Raw genomic sequence first — 22493 nt, 5'->3', positions numbered from 1 at the left:
CATGTAAAAAGACGTTTTGACATAATTAAAGACGTTAACGTAGCCTGTGGTGAAGCTGCAGATTGCAACCATTTGAATACCACTCAGCCTTCCAAGTGTGTAGGAGAAACTATGAAGGCCACGAAACCAGTTAACAAATGTGAAAGGGCTAAATTGGAAATTATCCAGTGAAATTTGAGACATTTTGTGTCCAGCAAGAAAACTTAAGGAATTAATAAAATTGGCACATTCATAGATCATGTGATTTTTAACAAAGTAGTACAGAAGAAGATGCCTTTTTAAGGGTTTTAATGTGGAATTTATTATTTTTTTTGTGCAATAAAACACATCAGACACACATTATTCAAATAATAGCCTGGGCATTAATGTGTTTAAATCACTGAAAACTCAACCTGCATTTATTAATTCCTTTAGCACAAAACTCTTAGAACTCACTCAAGCTGGTGACCCGGTGATTATTAAGAGGTTTTATACATCCAGATTTCTATTTCACATTTGTATTAAATCCAGACCAGGCCACTAAAGGAGACCTGCACCTATTAGAAGTTTTACAGTATTTTTATATGTCTTACTTGTCTGGAGGGGTTCTTTTAATTAACTGTTTGCCTGATAATAATTTCTTTACAATATATAGTTTTTCTGTGCACAATTTGTCAGAGATGAGACACCAATATCACCGCCTACGGACCCTAACAGACCCCAACTGACCCCAGTACAACGAGCACTTTAAAATAAACCATTTTCCAAACACTGTTTTGATCAGAACTAGTGGGTGGAAGTGTAATTTTCCAGTGCTGACGAAGACGGCGACGGCTGACTGAGCTTTCCCTTCTGACTCGTCTTCTTCCCTCTCTGGTCTGCTGCGTTTTCATTTCCCCCGGGTGGCTGAGGGGCGGGGGGGACGCGTGGGATGGATGACAAACAACACAGCCAGGGCATCCCCTCACTGGGAGACAGCTCGGAAGATGATGTTCGTTCTGTGTCTGGATCTGTTTATTTACAGGCGTGTTTCTCCGTCTATTGCTGCTAAATAAACATTAAATTGAGGGATTTATGTTGAAGCTACCTGTAACTTTGCTTTATTTACAAAGAAAAGCTGCTGGAAGATGAACCCTTGCACACTCCCACCTCCTCATCACGACCACCACCAGTAGCAGCACCCCCCCAGTGGGCTCACAAATTAGATTTTCTGTTAGAGCTAACCCGGTTTAATATGGGATCATTAGAGAGGGACACAGGATTCATCTCTCTTTTCTTCACATGCTCCAGTGAACACAGCTGATTGACTGACTTTGATCTGATATTTAATTTAAAAAAAAGGAATATAAGGTTCCCAGTGGGAGGAAAAACAGCTTTTGTGGGTTTTTATCCATATAAATGACCTCCATAATCCACTGAGGAGATTTAAAAAGAGAAAACATTTGCAAATTATGCTAATTTTAAGGACATGTAGAGGAGAAGCAGGAGTATGTGGAGTTTTGATTTTTAAAAAAGCCTTTATTATCTACTGTTTCAACCATCCTCAGGGTTTAAATGAAGAGAATCTTACACATTCAGGTGTGTGTCCTAATTGGATAATTGGGACAACAGATAAGGGATGATGAATGTCATACAAAATTATTCTTCACATAACCTCACTGTTTTTATACATCTATTAAATTGTATTGTATTTATACTTGTTGAAGCACTGTACTGATGACATTAGACACTAGTCCTTATTAGCTAACTCCAGCACATTTACATTAAGTGTAAGCGTTGATTAATGCGCATCGTCCCTGGTAAATAAAATAAAAAGATAAAAATAAATTCACCAAACTTGTTGTAAATTGCTTGTTTCGGCCTGATGGCACCTGTTGGCGAGGAGGTGCGCTCACAAGCGTGATTGACGACCCTAGAAATGCCATTTAAGGCTGCCTGTTGTGTTCTGTTCATGACAAAATGTCACCAAAGAGTAAAACGAAGGCAGCAGTTAACAGTTTGCAAGTTTGTGTAAAAGCAATTTTGGTGCATTGTTTAGATTACACCCTGTGAATACTGAATAAGAGTTTTTCCTGATATTTCAGGGAACTTTTTATACAATTCTCACTCTGTATTATGTGTTTTTTTAATTCATTTTAACAATCATACAGACTTAAAAGGCTTCTTTTCTGACAAATTCTGACAAACTGTCTGAAAAAAAAAAAAATTGTTTTTTCTCCCTGAAACTTGTTGTATTAGACAATTTACTTTACAATTTCTTCACAGAAATGACATATCGGCCTACTGTGTATATTTTTTAAGTTTTCCAGCACACCTTACAATGAAGGAGGCCTCATGACCCGCTGTGATCCCAAGTCTGGGTCCTGACCCCCAGGTTGTAAAAACAATTCCTCTGGCAAACAAGACAATATCCCACAAAAGGTGGTTTAAACCTAATTAAATGAAGAAATGACATCAGAAGCACTTGACAGCATTGATCCCAAGCTAAAAATATTTTCCATAGCTCCTGAAAAGTTGTTATTTTGGAGATTATATATAATGTTTTCATCTGACAAGAGCATTATGCAGCAGTCAGCTCCAGTAAAGACAAGCCCCAACCTCAAAAAAAAAAAAAAAAAGATCAATAACAGCATAATAAAGGCTTGAAAGCTTTTCTTTCTTTTGTAGTCTATCACAGTTCTGATTTAAAAGCAAACCTGTGACAGCAACAAAAAGACACAAAGAAAAAACAGCAGCAGCAGCTACAGAAGATGAGGAATCTGTGTGACACTAATCCCAGTTATATTTGGAATTTATCTCCACACATTTTTCGGGGATTGTTTATTGAATATCTCCAGCAAAAATGCACAAAAACATTTCGCCTGTCTTGCTGCCGAATCAAGTCTGAAGTAATCTTTTAACTCCTTTGTGTGACTCTTATATATTATACTCTTACGACATTCAAATTAACCTTTAGGAGGAAGATTCACTGCTGGTTTATAAATGACAGCTGCAGTGAAACGTGTGCAGGAGAAATAAACACAAACAGTAGAAAAGGGATTATAAAATATTAGGGGGTTTTTCTTTGGCAGATCGGTTGGCAGCTTAATTATGATATTCATTCCCAAAACAGTGTGTGTGTGTGTGTGTGTGTGTGTGTGTGTGTGTGTGTGTGTGTGTGTGTGTGAGAAAGTGGGCAGACGTCTCAGCAACTCTGAGCTCGCCAGAAATATGTACAGAAATTAAGACTCCTAATGAGCGACGGGTGCCAACTCATAAATCTACGGCTGTAAGGCGAAGTTTCACATTCTTGGATGGTGCCAATCAGTTGCCGTGGCAACAGATTAGCTGCAGCTAGGAGAGGCAGGGAGGAAGGAGGGACGAGGAGGGTGGGGTGGTAATGTTGTGGATAGCTCACCTGCGATGGCGTGCGGGTCTGCAGAGTACTCCTGAACGTCCAGCACGCCGCAGTCCAAAGACGCCTTCAGCTTCTTCAGTTTGGAGGCCGACGGAGCGACTCTGAACAAACCCTGGAGACACAAAACATGGCAACAAGAGTTACTCACTCACTCCTCTCCTGAAATTAAAGAATATTGAAGGGCCTCCACTGGGGGAACCTCGGTCAACCTTACACACACACTATGTGCTCAGCTGGTCTACGTTGAAAGGATGGTTTTGAATATAACATTTTAATTCATAAACTGAGCTCATGAAGACGCTCTGTATGCACTTCAGTCTCTATATGGGACAGGGGACAACTGTACACCGACTCTAGGTTGTTTGTCTTTGTCCATTTTGACTGCGATGAAGACACAGTTGTGCTGAAACTGTTTGCACTATTAAAGGCTGTGAATTAATCAGTGTCCTCCATTCCTTTAAAAGCAGGAATCTATTCTATCTATGTCTCTGCACCAAATCCCAAAACAGTCTCCATAATGTTCAACAAACATCTGATTACAGTCCAATTACTGTAGAATGGAAATTAAGTTACTCACACTGATGAATTTGACTTTTAATCTCATAAAGATTTACACCCTCAATATGTTTCCATAAAACAATCGTTAGCAATTAAAGCTGCACTGGAACCAGTGAACAGCTCACTGGCCTGAAAACAGGACATTTCTTAAATATCACACATTAATTAAACAGAAGGATTGTTTGTTTCAGGCTGTGAGGGCAGCAAACAGCAGCCTGGACCTCATTATGGACCATTTCCCTTCAGTAACTAAGTGTGACTTCATCTCGGCGCTCGCCGCTGTATTACTTTACTGTGTCTGTGTGTCTTTGTGTTAAAGCAGTGAAGATTGATGCAGCGAGTCTTGTTGTGGAGTCTGACCTCCTCCTGCATGCCGCACTCCAGCAGCATGGTGACACAGGCCTCGATGGGAAAGGCAATATCTCTCCCGCTGAGCGCTAAGTGCTCCTCTAATGGTTTCCCGTAGCATGGTTTCTCCACCCAGGTCTCTGTCAAACACACACAAACACAAACACGGTTACACAAACAAGCAGAAAATACAGTAGCAGCTCAACTTTTAGGATGCTGTTACACTTCACTGAGTACAGATGCTAAGAATTTGCTCTCAGGGTGCAGAAAGTTACCAAACATATAGCAACATAGGTTTCTGGTAGACCTTAAAGGCCCCGAAAACCTATTTTATTATTCATCTTCCTTCACTGAGCGATAGAGTCCCACATGAACCCACTGTTGTCTGCAATGTTAGAACGATACTGGTTCTTCCACTATTATCCTGAAAACAAAAGCCCAATCCTCCAAAGGCTCTTATTGTGAAAATACAGACTTCAGTTACTTTAATTGGGTGTAGGCAACAAAAACTACTTGATAGTGTTGGTTTAGGAAAAGGTTGTATGCAAATTCAGTTATATTACATAATTAAACATACGTTAAATATGTTGGTTGCTAGGTGTCGCTAGGTTATTTGAATGGAACAAATCACACAGGTGTTCACCCAGTGAAGCAGGTTGTAGCTTAATGTGGAGGGAATGAGTAACAATAAGACGTTCAGCTAATTCATTTTTAAAACTTGTTGCTTTAAGACTGTTTCTTTCCTTTTTTTTTTACTGATTTGTTTGTTCACTGCTGGTGATAATGAATGATTAATTAAAATGCAGGTTATATTCTAACCACCCCAAATAAGCTCCTGTACCTCTGCTCGGTGTGGTTTCTGTAGTTGCTATGGTTACTATGCAGGCAAACTGAGAAAGTTCAATTACTGTCAATTCAGTTTGCATCTCTAGTTTTTTTACACTGGAAACAAGAGGATGTTTTAAACCTAAATAAACATGTTGGCTGACAAAATATACTTAATTTCCAAGAAGTTGAGTCCATATTTCTACTAATGCTAAGATTTTAGCGCTCCTTGTGCTGAAGCTGTAATTAAAACAGCTAAAAATTGTAACAGCAGGACCTCAAATTGTTTACAGGCAATCTTAAAACACATGCAAACTAACACACGTGGACACATTGTGACGTAAACTGCAGTAGAGCCTGAGCACCGGGTTGGAGAAGGAACAGTCTCACTGCATCGTGAGTGTGTTGGTCTCAAAACTCACCCTGATGAGCTTTGATCTGAGGCAGAACACTTTGAAGCAGCTCTAATGACTTCCTGTGGTACTCTGCCTGGACTTCTATCAGCTAGACGAGACAGAAAGAGACCAGAGAGCGATGTGACGGACAAGCAGAATATTTTTGTTTCCTCCCTAAAGCCAGAGTCTGGAGAGATGCTGTACTTACTGTCTGGAAGTAGCTTGCATAGTCAATTTCTTTGGCCACAAAACTGTACATGTCTGCTGATAACTGATCCTGGTGGGGGGAGAAAACAACAAAATACATGAGCGATGAGGACTCGTATACAAACATAAAACCCCCTTTTTTTTTTACTTGCAGGGGGCGAAACGCACAGGTGTAATTAATTACACTAATGATGGCTGCGAGCTCTGAGGTTGTTCACGCTGGCTCACCGGGACTCTTATGTAGCTGAGCCTTCACTAATGTTATTAGTTACACCTGTGAGTTTCCTGCTATGATGAGTCAAAATGTCTGCCGTGTAAAAGGTCGAAACAGTTATCGACACGCAGTAAAAATGTGCCAAATTCATACTGTGTGTTGACAGAATATTGTCAGAAATGTCTATTTTAAGATGTTATCTTCCAATCATTATGATTTCTGCAGAATATCCAAATGCAGTGAATATTACTGGCTGTGTACGAGGATAAACTATCCAGAATTACAGCTATTTAAATTAATAATATGTATTTAAAGTCACCTATAGATGTAATTAATCAGATTTTGCAGGAGTTCAAATTTAGTTGCAAATCCATAATATGTTAAAGAATTATAGAAATGTATGTAAAACGGGTCACACATGCAGGAATTTGGCAACCGTCTATAGAAAAAGCAGCGTGGAATATATATATATATTTATATATAGCCTCACAGCTGAGCTCTCTGCTGGTCCTGCAGAGCCAGAGCACAACATATGTTCCATCTTTCCCTTTTCTGCCTTCACCTGATAATCTGGATCAGGAACATTCAGCCTAACAGGAGCTGATCGGGTGTGAAGACAGTAAGGAAAGATGGAACATTTGTAAATAAAGCCAAACTGAGTTATGAACACAATCTAAAGTGCTTTATAAATCTCCTAACGGTGTCACCAGTTTTTACTTTGCATGTGTCTGAACTTTTAACTGAATCTGTTAATTAGTGTCATTGGTAACACCAGTGTTCATCCTACTATTTCTCCATTTGAGGTTGTTGTGTGCACATCCCATCCTATATCCTATACAGCGACGGACAACAGAGTCAATGGAGGAGTGTCGTGTCCACACACTAAAAAATGTATAGACAATATTTCACCACCTCTTCATGCCACCACTGCACTACTGTAAAGCTGTGAGACTGAACCAAAACAGTAAAGTTGTGGCCATGAAACAGAAACAATATACACATTTGAACCATTGTTAGCTTAAGAATATCGATCAGAGCAGCTTTAACTGAACAGATCCCCTTAAATTACTAATACCTGACTGATAAAAGCACATAATCTACAGCATTACGGAAACAAACATCTGCTTTATTGTGAAGGTGATCACTGACTCGACAGATCTCCATGCGGTTGGCTGCCTCCTCCATCTCTTCCCTGAGGTGGTCGGCCTTGGCTCCTGTTGGCTGCAGGTTACTGGACAGTCCTGAAGACTTGGCGGACTGATAATACCTGGGAACACAACATTGCTCTTTAATAACATCGTTTGACTTGTGAAAGACATTTTTCCCGAGAGTGATAATCATCGGCAGCAACATCTAACAGCTACTGTAACAAAATGACAAGAGGCAAACAAGGAGAGCTGGTGGATTACTTAAATTTATACATCCTCATACATTCAACTTAGGCTATTTTCTGTTCTAATTCTCTCTGTCAGACTGTCCTGTTCTGTCTCTGTCCGTCTGTGAGACTTTCTGTCTGAGCTGTGTGTCTCTGGGTGGAGATAATATGTCTCGCTGCCACAGGAGCTCAGCACACAGCGGGATGATGGGAAAAATTGTCTCAGATTTGGGTCACTAAAGAAAAAAACCCCAAAAAACCAAATCCTAAACTGAACTGGACTGGACTGCAGTGAGGAGAATCACATTTCTCCGTGTCACTGCTCATAATGGGACTGAATGACAGTGAATCGACTCAGAGAAAAGTGTGGTGATTGTACGTTTCAGAGATCAGAAAACTGTTTGTGATTGGACGGGAGAGAAATCTGCAGCAATTCAAGGTCACTGAAGTCTAAAGTTTAGAAATAACAACCTACAGAATAAAACACAGGTCTAAAAAATGTGTTTGTTTGATAGCCATCTTCTTCTTCACTGTAATTTCTGGTACATTCCTGCATATCTCGCTGTGTTAATGCCACCTATAGGCAGTGTTGGGCAGTAACCCTCAGTAAGTAATAGTGTAACTAAATACATTTCAGTAATAACATTACAGATACTCCCTAAAACATAATTAGTTACATTAATTTTGTCACCTACTGATTTAAAATCCAACAATTCAATCATATCTTTGGATCAATTTTTGTAATCGTGGAGGAAACTAAAGATGGAAACTCTTAATATTCACATTATTTTGATTTTAACAAAGAAACAAAACTAGATTTTAATCGTCATAAGTCTGAATTTTGGGGAGAAGAGACACAAGAGTAGCATAAAAGTAATATAACTAGTTTATAATAATTAATATAACTAATTACTGTTGGCATGGAGTAATATGTAAAGTAATAACACTACTTTTGAAAGGAGTAATGAGTAATAAATAACTAACCAGCCCAACACTGTCTGCCAGCACGAGATACACGAAACAAAGAACCTTTAATCTTTACTCATTACTCAGAAACACGACTAACAAAAAGACACTAAATAGTTGCATTATGGGAAGTGTAGGATCCACCATTTTTTAAACTGGACCCATTCTAGGCACCAAAAGTCTGGATCTCTTGGCCTCCGCTGCACCATCACCAGCCTTTATGTGCTGCAGACACACGTGAGCAACACTGAGGCACGTTTGATCGCTGTGTTTAAGATAACTATCGCTTTAAACTTTCATACTGTGAAGAAAAGGTTGGGAAATGTCTGTTTGTGCCTTTCGACAACGTGTGTGAGCGTGAATCAGTCAGAGGTCTGTGGTTGTTTGAACCCTGGGAGGCTGTGAAGATTGAGTTTATCAGCATGGTGTGCTACAGACTCAGTGTGAAAGCTGATACTGAATACTGCTGTGCACTTCCAATGAAACATTCATACAGATAAATTCTTATTCTTGATTTCAATATAGTCATTACCTCTAGACTACAATGAGCAAGTGTCTGCTTTATTAAAGAAAAGATTATTGGAAACACACGCGAGGCTCCTGTGGGGGAATCAGGCCGTAGAGTTTAATATGTTCTTCCCTCTTATTGCTTCTTATATTTATTTCCATGGTTTGGATTTCCTGTATTGATTCATCCTCAGTTTTTGTAATATGTTATATCTTTTTGAGTTTCTTATAGACCTGGAGAATTACAATTATGAACTACATTTCCCATTAATGACAATAGGTGAGGTGCCCTGATGAAGGTCAACTCTGTTTTTTATTTTGTTTTTTATGTCTTGTTTCCTGATTTTGGTTTTCTCATTTCTCTGTATTTGAGTAATTTCGGCTCTTATTCATTCTAGCATCATGTCCTGAGTTCAATTATTGCCTTAAAAGGGCTGATAAATTCCCAAAATATATGATAAGATATACAGAATATAGCAAATTACCAAAAAAAAAAAAGCTTTCAATCTAAATCAATCTAAAAGTGTTTTGGAATTTGGGAACTTACACTTCTGTTTTAAATAATTCTTTAGGTCTTTCATAAGACTGTGTGTGAATCTAAAGCCTGATTTATATACGTTATATGTTCCTTTATCACCCCCAAATATCCACTAGAGGACCAAATGTGTATCAATCCGCAGCTGAAAATAGTCCCCAATAAATGCAACATTTGCTTAAAAAACCCCAAATAATATCATTATTGTTCCTTATTCTTCAAGTAAAAAAATAACTAAATTGGCCAAAACTGGCGTTGAGTGAAGTTTTCACGCTCTGACAGCAGGCCGCAGCGTGGGAAGAGCTGGCGGGTCCAGACGTACGCTGGTCACAACTTCACTGTGTGCAATCAAATCCCAGTGACATTCACTGGGAAGCATCGGGACCGGTCTTATTCACAGGGGGATGGAGTTTCTCTCAGATCACAGCCAAGTCTCTTTCTCACACACACAGAGAGAGAGAGAGAGAAAGAAAAAGTCACACATAGTAACAGACTCACCGTGTGCGAGCGGAGTCCATGTCCAGGACCAGTTTCGCTAAATGTTTCCTTTGTTTCTGGATATTTGGGATTTCCACCTGAGGAAGACGGGAAGAAGTTTTGACTAATCTGTTGTTCGTTGGTGTGAAAGAGGACGAGAAACACACTCAGTATTGTCAGAGGCTTTTGCACCTGCTGTACATCTGTTTCTTGGTCTCATGCAGATTATCTTACTGATTTACAGCATTAGACACATGTAGGTGCAGCCCTGAGATTACGATTCACTCCTATCAGTCGACTCAAATCAACAGTTTTTCTCTTATTTCATGTCATCAGTCTGGGTTTTTATCTAATGAAAACCCAAGAGACGGCGCCGTAAATAAGCCCTGGACTTTAACGTCTAATACGTTGTATTTTTCAAATATATTAAAAATAAAAGAGGTAGTTTAGAAAGAATGTACAAACGAGGAGCCACGTAAAGAGTCTGGGGGTTTATTAAGTAAAAAGAAACTATTGTTGAATTTTAATTTGGCTCATTATATAATTATATTATGCTGGTGTATTGTTATAAACAGAAGAAGCTGTCATACATTGACTGTTTATCCAGTGTGAGCCACATTGTTACCATCCACTGTTTAGATCTTGGTGCTTTTTAACTCTAGATTTGAACCGGATGAAGGATTTTAGTCATCGGACGTCTGGATCTTAAGTTATCAGAGAAACAAGCTGAGCTAACGTTAGCAGCAGCTCGGCTCGCAGCCCCTCTGGGACGTCCTTTGTCTGTCCAACAGCGTGGGAGAAGCAGTGATTGTTAAGGTGGAACTGCTTTATTCAGTGTGTTTAAGGTGGAACTGCTTTATTCAGTGTGTTTAGTGGTTTTAATCAGCGGGTCTGTTTGTGTTGGAGAGGAGGAGACCTCTGTGGATCATTGGGCTCCCGGTAGAAACCTCCTGAACCATGAACACTGAAGGAATCCTAACCGGGAGAAGCTGACTGCAATGACGCCAATGGTGGTGAAGACAACAACTCCCATGATCCCACACTGCTTCACCACCTCATTTAACTTCAATGTTGTTATTGTTTTGATGTTTTGATGCGAGGGATTATCCACAGGGGCTGCACACACTTTGGCGTCTTAAGAAATATAATTTGTTGTTGCTATTAACGTTGTTTCCGTACCTCTGCGAGGTCGTACAGGGGCTCGATGACGTCTCTCTCGATGGTGAGCTCGAACAGGATGAGCTCCTGAGCGAGTCTCTCCTGCGTGTCGCCGCAGAGCTTCAGCATCTTCCTGCAATGGAGAATGAGACAAGACACATCAGAGAACAGAGAGAGAGAGAGGATGGTCTCTGAGGTCGCTCCTGTATAATGATTATCTGTTTATCTGGAAGCTCTGTTAGTAAACAACAGTGATTCCTATACGTGTACTGTGTGAATTAAGGTGATGTAATACGATGTAATTCAGTGTGCGTATGAAACATCTTTATTTCTCTTTCAGTTTATTTGCAGAAGCTGTTGAGTTTTATTCCACAGATTTGTTTTTTAATTGACATTAAAAAAATATAATCTTCATATACGGTGGCCCTGAGATATAAACACACACAAACTGACAAAACATCATGATTATTTCAGATATTGTTTCAGATGATTGCTGTTTTTCTTTGTTTACTTGTGTTTTGTGTTTTGTGTATATATATATATATATAGTTTGTAATGTGTTGCAGTGTGTTGAGTCCTCTGGTTAAATAACGGTTACACTGAGTAGAGAATAAGTTTTGTCCTCATCTGACTGTATTTATGGACGTGAATGCAAAATCACTTTTGGGTCACTGAGTGATAAAAACATTCCTTTCCATGTCGCCGCTTCTAGAGAAGAAAAAAGTTACAGATGATCAAAAGATAATGTAAATGATTGTGTGTGTGTGTGTGTGTGTGTGTGTGTGTGTGTGTGTGTGTGTGTGTGTGTGTGGTGTGTGTGTGTGTTTGTGTGTGTGTGTGTGTGCTCACCCTAGTAGGGACTCGTCCCCGAGCACCGCCGCCCCCTCCACCATACATTGTGCTAGCGTTGTAAGAGGAAGCTTCTTCTGCACAGAAACACACAAACAATTAGTTTTATGTCATTATCAGAACTTTTCCTCTGCCAGCCTTATCTACTCCTAACATTTTAGTAATGTTATTATTATTATGAAAGCGTCTCTGGGTTGATTTCTCACCGAGGGGGACCTGACAGACTTCTTGTCCACGTCCACGCCCTGCTGACCCTGCAGACAGGCGGTCAGCTTCTTGTGTGTGCTGTGGGAAACCTGCTTGACGAGCTCCAGACGTTTCTCCACCTGAACAGACAGAAACCCTCGGTGAGAACATACAGTATATACAGACACATACATACATATATATAACTTATGTCTCAGGGACACATTATGTCAGTTACAGACGTGCACATGCAGGCAGTTAAAGCCTCGAGCTAGAATAGAGTCTGATTAGGAAATAAAGGCTCTGCAGCTGTTCGTATAGTTGATTTATGTGCTCTCATTTGTATTAATGCAGAAAGAAAGGTAAAACAAAAATTTTGAAGAGTCTTGTTTATCTCCATGTATAAACGACACCATATAATACATAAATAAATTATTATTACATTTAAAAATGAATAAATTAAGTTAAATATTATTCTATATTAAATAAATATGAGAATTAATACAAAGGTAAATAAATAAAGAAGCATGTTTTTTGTTTATATAACATTTTAATTAGAAAACAAATATAAATGTCACATTTATAAATTACCTTCAATCTCTATATTTATTTTTAATATGATTTTTGGTGCATTTAATGGCATATAGTTAGTTAGTGGTTTGTTACACTATCTAACTAACTAATCTACGTCAATAGTTAGTTAGCTACTTAGTAAATGTTTTGCTAACAACTCGCTTTTATCTTTTAACAATCTTCTTTTTGGTTGTCACTAGTTAATCAATCAAATTTTTTTTTTATAGCACCAAATCATGACTAAAGTTATCTCACTTTCCATGTGACAACATTTTTAATTAAAACATAAATATCAGTGTATTTTAATATAATGTTCATGCATTTAATTTCATATTAATTTACTTATTGAGTAATTTATTCATTGTTGATTTTGGCAGTTTCGGTCCTCCATACTTCACTCAGCCATCGACACTAGTACAAGCACATTACCTGCCTCACTTAAATGCCTCTCATTTCATTATTAAACCAACTCAGTGGAACTGATGTCGCCGCCACCGAGGGCGGCATTAATCAGATCAATTACATTTCTGCAGCCCGAGTCAATCAGTGGGGACGTTCAGCCTTTTGTCTCACAACGAGGTTCAATTTCAGCGCTCATTAACGTTGCCTGAAGGCATTTGAAAAAGTCATTTTATACGCCACCAAGTTTCCACTAATAATGATTTTTTTCTTTTTTTGTTCCTACGAGAGGCAGAAAACATATCGAGGAACGTCACAAACACACAAACACTTGTTCATTAGTACCTGCAGAAGGTCTTCGCTTAATACTTCTGTTTTTTCAGCCCTGGAAGAGAAAAAGGAGGATTGTTAAATTACATAATTTGTTGTTAACTGTGGGAACTGCCTGGGCACACAAACTGCTCTATCAGTGTAATTACATCATTTGAATTTCTGTGCACATAATAAATAATATTGCAGTTGCAGCCTGGAGTTAATCACATAACGGGAATGTTTATTTTTTCAGCTGCTTCAGAGGGTTCAAGCTGTACAGCTATAAAGTGAATGGATGTAGAGATCAACAAAGACCTTTTTATAGCCGCCAGGCCTCTATTTGGGACAGGCCTTTAATTCCTTTAGCACTAAACTCTAACTGCTGCTTCTTTTGAGTTCTGTTCAGCAAATTTGACAACTAACATGATGATTTTGATGCTTCAGAGGTTTTTTTTCCATCTCTCTTGTTTACCGTGTTACCGGTAATTCAGAATGAATTAACATTATACTTTGTTGTTGATAGTTTTCATAAAATATAGTGAACGATTGAATTGTGGAGAATCTATAACTGATCTAACGATGTGCAGCGTGTACATACTGACAGAAGTTTAAACATTTATATTTGTGTAGGAGATTGAAACGACTCGGTGGGTTTTAAGAGGTTTTATACATCGAGATCATTTCTATAAAATCCAGACCAGGCCTCTATTGGAGACCTGCGTTTATTTGTCAAAACATGTAGCCACACCAGGCTTTTAAAAGAGACCTGTGTCTATTAGGGACCCTGCTTTTATTGGAAGTTTTACGGTATGTACATTTGAAAGCCAATGTTAGCAAAAAAAATGTACATCAATAGTTAGTTAGCTACTTAGCCAACATTTTTCAACACAGACAAGCGAAAAAGCATATTTAAGTTACAGGACAGAACAAAGTTGATTGAGGTTTGCTCAACTGTTATTGGAGTACAGAGCAAAAAGGGGTTGAAAGGGTCAATTAGTGCATTAACACCTGTCTTTACCTGGTGTTTACCCTACTATTTCATGTCAAAATAGCTGCAGTGCAAACGCAAGTAATTTGGCGTACAGAACGAAGTAACCTTCTGCATACTGCACAGAAAAAATTAAACAGGACAAAAGTATCTGTGTGCTTGTACACCGAGGAAGGATCTTATGCTGACCCAGAGCTCGTTTGTATCCTCATCTAACTCCCTAAGGATGGAGGTGGCTCTTTCCATGCTTAAGAGAAAAAGGAATTCCTCCAGCCGTCTATCTCTGGAGAAGCAGGAGGGTTTCCTCACCTTCCAATTCATTAAAATCATACGCTTTATTGAAAGGCACGCAAGGGCAACCACTCTTTGGTGTTTATTGCTTTGGATATTCTCAGCACGGACCCCGAACAGGCATGTTATAGGGGAAAGCTGAAGGTCAACTTTGAGGATCCCTGACAGGAAATGTGCCACCTCTCTCCATAGGGACTCAATGACTGGGCGGTGCCATAGCATATGGAGGAGCGTTCCCACTTCTCCACATCCATGCCAACATTGAGCTGATAGGCTCTGGTCCATCTTTTTTAGTCTGACCGGAGTTAGATATGCCCTATGCATTATCTTCATCTGTATTACTCTATATCTTACGCATTTGCTCATATTAATTGAGTTCCTCCACAAGCTATCCCATTCAGAAGATGACAAATTAATTCCCAGATCTTGCTGCCACTGCAATTGATGAATTATTAATAAACACAAAGTGGGGATGTCATCATCTCTGGAGATCATGAATGTCTGAACCAAATTTCATGATAATCCATCAAATAGTCTTTTTTTAAATAAATCTTTAAAAACAGGTCACAAATACATAGTTTAATTCTTTTAAAGCCTCAGTAAGTTCCCAAAACAGCTCGTCACCTTAGTTTTTTTACAGTCTCTAAGAAATAACTTATTTCTTAGACTGTTTTCAGCATAACTGCAGGAGGTATATGAGATTTAAACATGTTCATTTAGATTGTATCAGTCATGCATAATTCCCAAAACAATTATACTATAATAGGCTAAATAAAAATTAAAATTAAAGTTTGATAAACCACATTTAAAATTCAGTATTTTACTACGATAATTGTTGTAAAACCTCGAAAAAAGAAGTAGGAGGACAACAACAACAACACCAAGGCAACAGAATCAATCACATTCAGTTTCGATGCTGAACGACAAACTAAAATCAACAACATTGATTTGTGATTGAAAAGGAGAAACAATAAAACACAGAAAGAGTTGAAGAATAAAGAGCAACACAACAGCGTCGCTATCAGGACGAATATCTTTAAACGAGCTGCAACATTCCCAAAGCTACAAACATGTTTGTTTATCTGTATCTCTTCAGGCTCACAGAGGAAATGACATATATCAGGATCAATACCTGTTAGTTGTTAATTTATTGTTTGATTATTAGATTCTCAGTTCCTTCAGGCATATTGATACGACTCATATCCCAATCGGAGGTGTTTCGGCTGATCGACAGGTCGGCCTCAATCAATGTGGACGTTACAACACGAGAGGAACTTAAAGGTTAATAATAAAGAACAATATGGACACAAGTCTTGGCCTTTAGAGAACAAAACAGTAATACGAACATCAAGAAAGAATAATTAATTCAGACCTTCTGCTTCGTATCAGCCACCAGTTTTTAGTAACATTCTTATTTTTTATGCACATTTTATTCATAATTATTAACGTTTATAGATAAAAATAACCTGCATTCTATGTAACGGCCAGCAGGGGGAGCTCCATTAGCCGATACCATTCAGTCTTATGGAGAAATGAGTCAACTTCTCAGTTGATTTATGAGCTTAATAAACAGTTTCCTAATGAGTTTATGGTCTCAATCTCTAGTTTAACGTCTCTTATATACAGCATGATGTTCATTTAGTAAATGATGGTCCCATTTAGAGTAAAATAGACCATAAAGGAGTAGCTTCATATACAGTAACATTATGTGTCCTGTTGCTTTACAGCATTGATTCCTATATGTCTAAAGCCAAGGCTGACCTTTAGAAGCCGTTTACACTCTTAATATATCATCAGACTGCGATATTCGACACATTACAACCATTACTGGAGTGTTTTTTTATGCCTTTAATGTCTTTCATCAATCCTAATAAAACAGGAGTGAATTTATGAAGCTCAGCGTGACGTTCAAGCAGTAAAGACCTTCTCATTACTTCTGAATCAGCTGATTGTACTCTGCACTCTTTAACCCAATCAGACACAATCTCCTCCAGCCAATCCCGTTGCTGCTGTCACACTATTATATATAAAGCTTCTCTTCATTGAACTGTAGGTTACACGTATATATATGTTTACACACAAACACAGTGTATGAAGAACAAGAGAAAAGACGTTTTTCTGGCTATTTTTAGGATTCAATGTGTGTCTGGTTGTGTTGAATTGTGGACTGATGAGGAGACATTTGCATCTCTACAGGGTAAAAATCTCGCTGTCTGATTGAGCTTCTTGAAAGACTCACATGATTATTGGTTTCTGGAGGAATAAAGAAACCCTTCAGTTGGAGCTTTATGCTGCTGAAATTATGCATTTTCTTTAGTCGGTTTCACTGCGATTGTATTCAGTGCTACAGGAACCCTGAGGGGTCGTATGGTAGAAAAAGATACTGTGTTTTAAAATCTGTGCAAACGTATTAATAAACCCAAGAGAAAAAAATGTAAAACACAAGAGGAAACAACCTGTCTTCAGTAGCATTTTGATAATAAATAATAAAGTTATTAAAATATTAATTATCTTATCTTTTTATGTGGCTTTTGTGTGTCTGTACAATATAAAACATCCTCTATCATTACAACCTTGATTTAAAGCTAATAAAGAATTGATCCTTCCGTCAGGAGAGACATTAAATCCATGTTGTATACAACATACAGAGTAAAAGAAATAGTATAATGTCAATGTGGATTAAAGTTCAAATATATAGGCTGATATTGAGTAAATATTAAGTGTATTAAGGCAAAATTACAGCCATAATGATATATTTTTATTCTTTCACCAACAAAAAAGGTAAAAAATAAACCAACAAAAACTAAATATGAATGCAAACTTCCTCCTCATCCCTCAGTAGGCATATAACTAATGATTACATTCATTATTGATTTATCTGCTCATTATTTAATGGATTCATTGTCTGTTGATTGAATGTTAAAAATGCCTCAGCCTGAAGCAATGTATTAAAATTTCAAACCCAGTTTCACACAGAAAAGCATCAAATTCTCACATTTAAGTAGCTGAAAACAACAAATATTTGGAGTTTTTGCTTTAAAAAACAACTGATTAATTTACCGTCGACTGACTAATTGACTAACTAATTGTTGTTTCCTCCAAACCCAACAGTTTCCGTACACTCTCAAGGCCTTACAGCCGTTTGTTCCAGCTACATATAACAATACAAACATTCAGAGGAGCTGTAAATGCAGCAGAGAGCGAAAACCAGAACAACAACAACACAAAGCTACAGCAGATACACACTGATTATACATCAGGCTGCAATCGGGACTCACTTTCCATTAAAGCATCTCAGCATTAAGATCCTCTTCAAAGCAACATTGTGAAAACACACTCTGGGTTTCAACTTTCAACGTGGGGAAATCAGAGCAATAAAACATCCAATGTGTCATTTTCAGCCACTGATTTTTAGACCTAAAAAGCCTGAAAGTAGCATCGTTAAACCTGTGATTTATTACCCATTCACACCCTGAAACAGCTGATAATAACAGGCAGAACATGTTTGAGCGTCTCTAACTCAAAAAAGACAAAACAATTATTTGTTACCTTTAAAAGTAACAGATGTGATGGACAGATAACTGTGAGGTCAACCTGAGGTGAACCTGTTTAACCTCTTAAACAGGAAGAAGTTTAAAAATATGTCACATTGGTTTCAACTGAGAGTAAACAGTTAAAATCCTGGTTGACCACATGCTTGTAAAGCCCCAAAACATTTAAACAGAACAATAAAAACAACTCAGAAAGGTAAAAAAAAGGAGGTAGGACTTTCTAATAAGATGCATTTTATAAAGGGTTTATAAGATTTTATTAATGGTTAATAAATAAACATTAAACCAGTTTATTGTATAAAATCCTGCTTACATTATAACGTTTTCCTCATCACTGGCTTAAAACTGATGATATAAAGCTATTATTTGCAACTTATAAATCCTTTATAAAGGCCCGGAAATTAATATAAAGTGGTACCAAACAAGAAATTGAATTAAAATACTTATTTTCTTGCAAACCTGTACAGGTTATAGGAGCAAACAGTGGATGTTTTTAAAGATCAACAAAATCCAAACAACAGCCAGCAAACCTTAAACCATTGAAGTCAGCCTTTCCTCACTTCCTGAACAACAACAACAACAACAACCCCCCTCCCTCCTCCCCTGATTACATCCTGATACACAAACAGGCTTTACTATAATTCAGTCAGAAATAAAAGCAGCATGGCGGCGTCCCGCTGCGGCTGTGTGGACTTACGGAGCCGCGCTGTTTCTGCGTGAGGCTCGAGTCCTGCTGATCTGCAGCTTTCTCTTCCACATCCCCCCTGCTAACAGGAGGGAGAGCACCTGCTTTCAGGCAGCAGCCGAGTGAGTGAGTGAAGGAGGAGGAAGATGGTGAGAGTGAAGGGAGGGAGCGAGGGAGGGAGGGAGAGAGGGAGGAGGGAGGCCTGAAGAATGAGACCTGACTATCTGGTCCTCTCACTCTTTCTCTCATCACCCACCGATCTCTCTCTCTCTCTCTGAGTCCTTTCCTCTGATATAATCTCACCTCTGGCGACAGCTTGGACTTGAACACATTCATAGATTTTATGATTTTATATATGAATGCACACACACACACACACACACACACACACACACACACACACACACACACACACACACACACACACACACACACACACACACACACACACACACACTTACACACACTGCGATAAAGAAACGGATAAAAGAAAAAACACCGTTTTTTTCCCGACCTTTAAACCCTTCCACTTCCTCCCTACGCCCACCCAGCACACACACACACACACACACACACACACACACACACACACACACACACACACACACACACACACACCTTTGCTCTCATGGATTATTATTATTAATCAGGCTAAAGTGGAACAGCTGGAAACAGGAGGACAAACAAACCTTGTATTTCATTCCTCCATCTCCTCTGCTGTATCTGCTGTGCTGTGACTCTCTCGAGCTCTAGTTTGAGCTTTAGAGGATGACAACAGCTGCAGTCAGCTCAGATTCAGTTTATTATTATCTTTTATATCGTTAAATAATTTATGTATTTCAGGATTTAACGGTGCATCTCATCATTGCAACACTTTACTTAAATCCGAGCTACTTTTTCCTTCAATGCAATTTGTAGCTGAAACAGTAAAAAAACTGAATATACGGTATTAGGTATTGTGTGCTAAAAGAACCCAGACGTACAAATTATTATGTTAGTTATTTTAACTAAAATGTAAAACTTTTGTTTTCACAGTACAAACAAAAATTACAAAATCAAGTCACTGTCACTAAAGCTACTTGATCAAGTATTTTTTTTTAACTTACAAAATTGAGTTGAACAATTTTTTATTAAATTTTAACAATTTTCTGTCAGTCGTAAATTAACTTAGGCACAGCTTCTTTGCTTTTGCATTTTAGGCTGCAACAATCTGCAACAATCCCAAAAAATAAGCCACTAAAATCCTGGAGAGACTCGTTAGCATGCTAGGTCTACACACAAAGTAGGAACAACATCTGTGCAGATATTTGATCATAAACCAAAGTATTTGAGAGATAGCAAAGTTATTCTAATTTAAAATTCTGAATCGTAGCAAATTTTATAACAATCCAGCCAACAGTTGTCAAGATATTTCACTCAAAACCACAAATGTCAACCTCATGGTGGCGCCAGTAGGAAAGTCACAGGATCACCAAAGTCCTTATGCTTCATCCTCTGGGGATCATTAATGTGTGAAGAGAATTTAATGCTAATTCATCTGATGATTGTTTAGATATTTCAGTCTGAACCAAAGTGAACAGACACAGATAAAAGCCACAGGAGCTACAATGTTTCTGCTTGTTGGCAACTTGACTACACGTAGAAACAAAACAACATACATATGTATCAGTGCATCAGACTGACAGAAGGAGATTTAATCATGTGTGGACCTTTATATGACTGTATTCACTGTGTGAGTGTGCAGCTTCAGCAGAATGACAGTGTCTCTGTTAGCACAGTCGCAGTGGCTCTGTCTCTGTGTATTGACTTAACCTAATTTATTTCTGACACACTGTGTACAAATCCAGGATTTTTCCTGAGGTTTGAAGTCACTGACAGTCTCTCTCTCTCTCTTTCTCTCTGGATTCATTTCCTCTCTGACAACAAAGCATGTGCTCAAAGAAATGTAAGCAAGTTCACCGGCTCTGTGAATTTAACTGCGTGATAATGATCCTCGTGCACTCGCAAACACACACTAATGAGCAGGTTAGCAATTAGTCAACACTCCTGGAAACACAAATACAAACATACACAATGCAAAAGATTATTTCTCCTCTTGTGGGGACCCGTTGTTGACATAATGCACTCCTTAGCCCCTGAACCCTCAACCCTGTCCAACCCTTAAGGCCTTTACACGCTGGTTTAAGGCATTTAATTCACACGTTAATAATATATTTCAGTTTAAAAAGAACGCAAACGTGATTTTTTTTGCTTTCACACCACAAATACAGGCATCAACTAGTTAAAACTGTACGAAGCAGACGTCTGTTGATTGTTTCTCATCACCCAAAATTATAAAGCTGCAATGTGGGATTTACAGACGGGTCGTTTTTCGCAGCCACTGTAGTTTCTACCACAAACTTTACAGTCAGATCGTTCTCGGGTTGTCGAATACGGGCTCTGATCTGAATCTGATACTTCACTGTTAAGATTTACACTAAATCCTGCACACTGGGTCTTCAACGTATTCATACAGGCTTCAAACTACCTCAGACAGGCAGCTGAGATGAACCCGGTGAATGTGATCTCTCTATCCGCACCGTGTGACCCCCCTCAACAACCCTCAGGGAGCTCTGCTAGCAGCTTCTGATGCAACATATTGTTTGTGTTTATTCTTCCCCGGTATGTTTTCTAACCCTAAAAACCAAATCTTAACCCTTAAACAGCCCTTTAAACATGTTGCGTCCAGCATATTTGGTCCCCACAAAGCTGTCGGACCCCACAAGTACAGTACACACACACACACACACACACACACACACACACACACACACACACACACACAGCTATTGTCAGGTATGGTATGATAAATAAAATACTTTAACACAAGCACACAAACTGCTGTCAGCTGCTAAAATGAGTTTTTTTTCCACCCAGATGATAAAAATTCACTGCTGACTCTTTCTTGACCTCGCAGTCCTGTGTGTATTACATCTGCAAATGTACCTGGATAATATAGTATAATAACGTCTACATGCACAGCAGACTATTCAAATGTCTTCGGTTTGAACTGTCATGTCCTCAATTACCAGCAGGAGGCAAGATTCGATAATACTTTGACCACACGTCTCCCTGAGGGAAATGAATGTAATATTAACTGTATATTAAAGCTGCAGCTGCAGCATAATGTACCTGCAGTGCTGCTGGATGCATGAATGTCAATTCTGTGAAAGCAGCTTGGACAAAGTGTGCCTATCAGAGGTAGAGAGCACATACTGACACACACAGCACGTGTCTTTCTCTGCAGATGTTGCTGTTTAAATAGTGCAGAGGACAAAAATGGAGGATAAAGCAGCAGAAATGGCTAAAAAGATGTTCAGATTCGGTCAATTTGAGTGAGAAAACAGTTCAGGGTGCATTTTAAACCCAACATATCTTCAACTAAAGGCTTTTAAAACACCTTTTTTAAACTTGCTCTGCCTGAATTGCTAACATTTTATGGCGTTTGGCCGAGTTCCTGTGTGTCTGCACGTGTGAGGAGAGGAGAAGGTCAGCTGTTAACGTTGTGCTGACGTCTCCACTCGGGGGATTTGGTCCTCGTAACGCGGGGTCACAGCTGAGGAAGGGAGAGGCCTGAAAAACACATGGTTCGTATTTTGGAAAATAGATAAAAATTTAAAGGGGACGGTGGATGAAATAACAACGATTAAATAATACGTATGATTGCTTTTGGATTGAA

At 38.6% G+C, this 22493-nt stretch overlaps 1 protein-coding gene across 8 annotated transcripts in view; it reads right to left on the bottom strand.

Moving 5' to 3' along the window:
• The window catches only part of LOC127373258 (rho GTPase-activating protein 44), an 84153-nt gene that overhangs the window by 23058 nt on the left and 38602 nt on the right, over positions 1–22493 (bottom strand). For 3 of the 8 annotated variants that reach the window (XM_051417578.1, XM_051417581.1, XM_051417582.1), the window contains exons 1-11: positions 18788–19257; positions 13294–13333; positions 11997–12116; positions 11791–11867; positions 10963–11074; positions 9805–9881; positions 7073–7190; positions 5711–5779; positions 5530–5611; positions 4295–4422; positions 3377–3488 (exon numbers count right to left, since the gene is read on the bottom strand). In XM_051417578.1, the coding sequence (XP_051273538.1) occupies positions 3377–3488; positions 4295–4422; positions 5530–5611; positions 5711–5779; positions 7073–7190; positions 9805–9881; positions 10963–11074; positions 11791–11867; positions 11997–12116; positions 13294–13333; positions 18788–18849 (997 nt within the window). In that variant the 5' untranslated portion in view covers positions 18850–19257. Of the gene's footprint in view, positions 1–3376; positions 3489–4294; positions 4423–5529; positions 5612–5710; positions 5780–7072; positions 7191–9804; positions 9882–10962; positions 11075–11790; positions 11868–11996; positions 12117–13293; positions 13334–18787; positions 19258–22493 lie in introns of those variants that run through there. The other 5 variants (XM_051417579.1, XM_051417583.1, XM_051417584.1 and 2 more) reach the window with 5 other exon arrangements.

This window comes from Dicentrarchus labrax, unplaced genomic scaffold (assembly GCF_905237075.1).
Source record: "Dicentrarchus labrax unplaced genomic scaffold, dlabrax2021, whole genome shotgun sequence".
In the NCBI taxonomy this organism is placed as follows: Eukaryota; Metazoa; Chordata; class Actinopteri; family Moronidae; genus Dicentrarchus; species Dicentrarchus labrax.
This window is presented reverse-complemented; position numbering and strand designations above follow the sequence as displayed.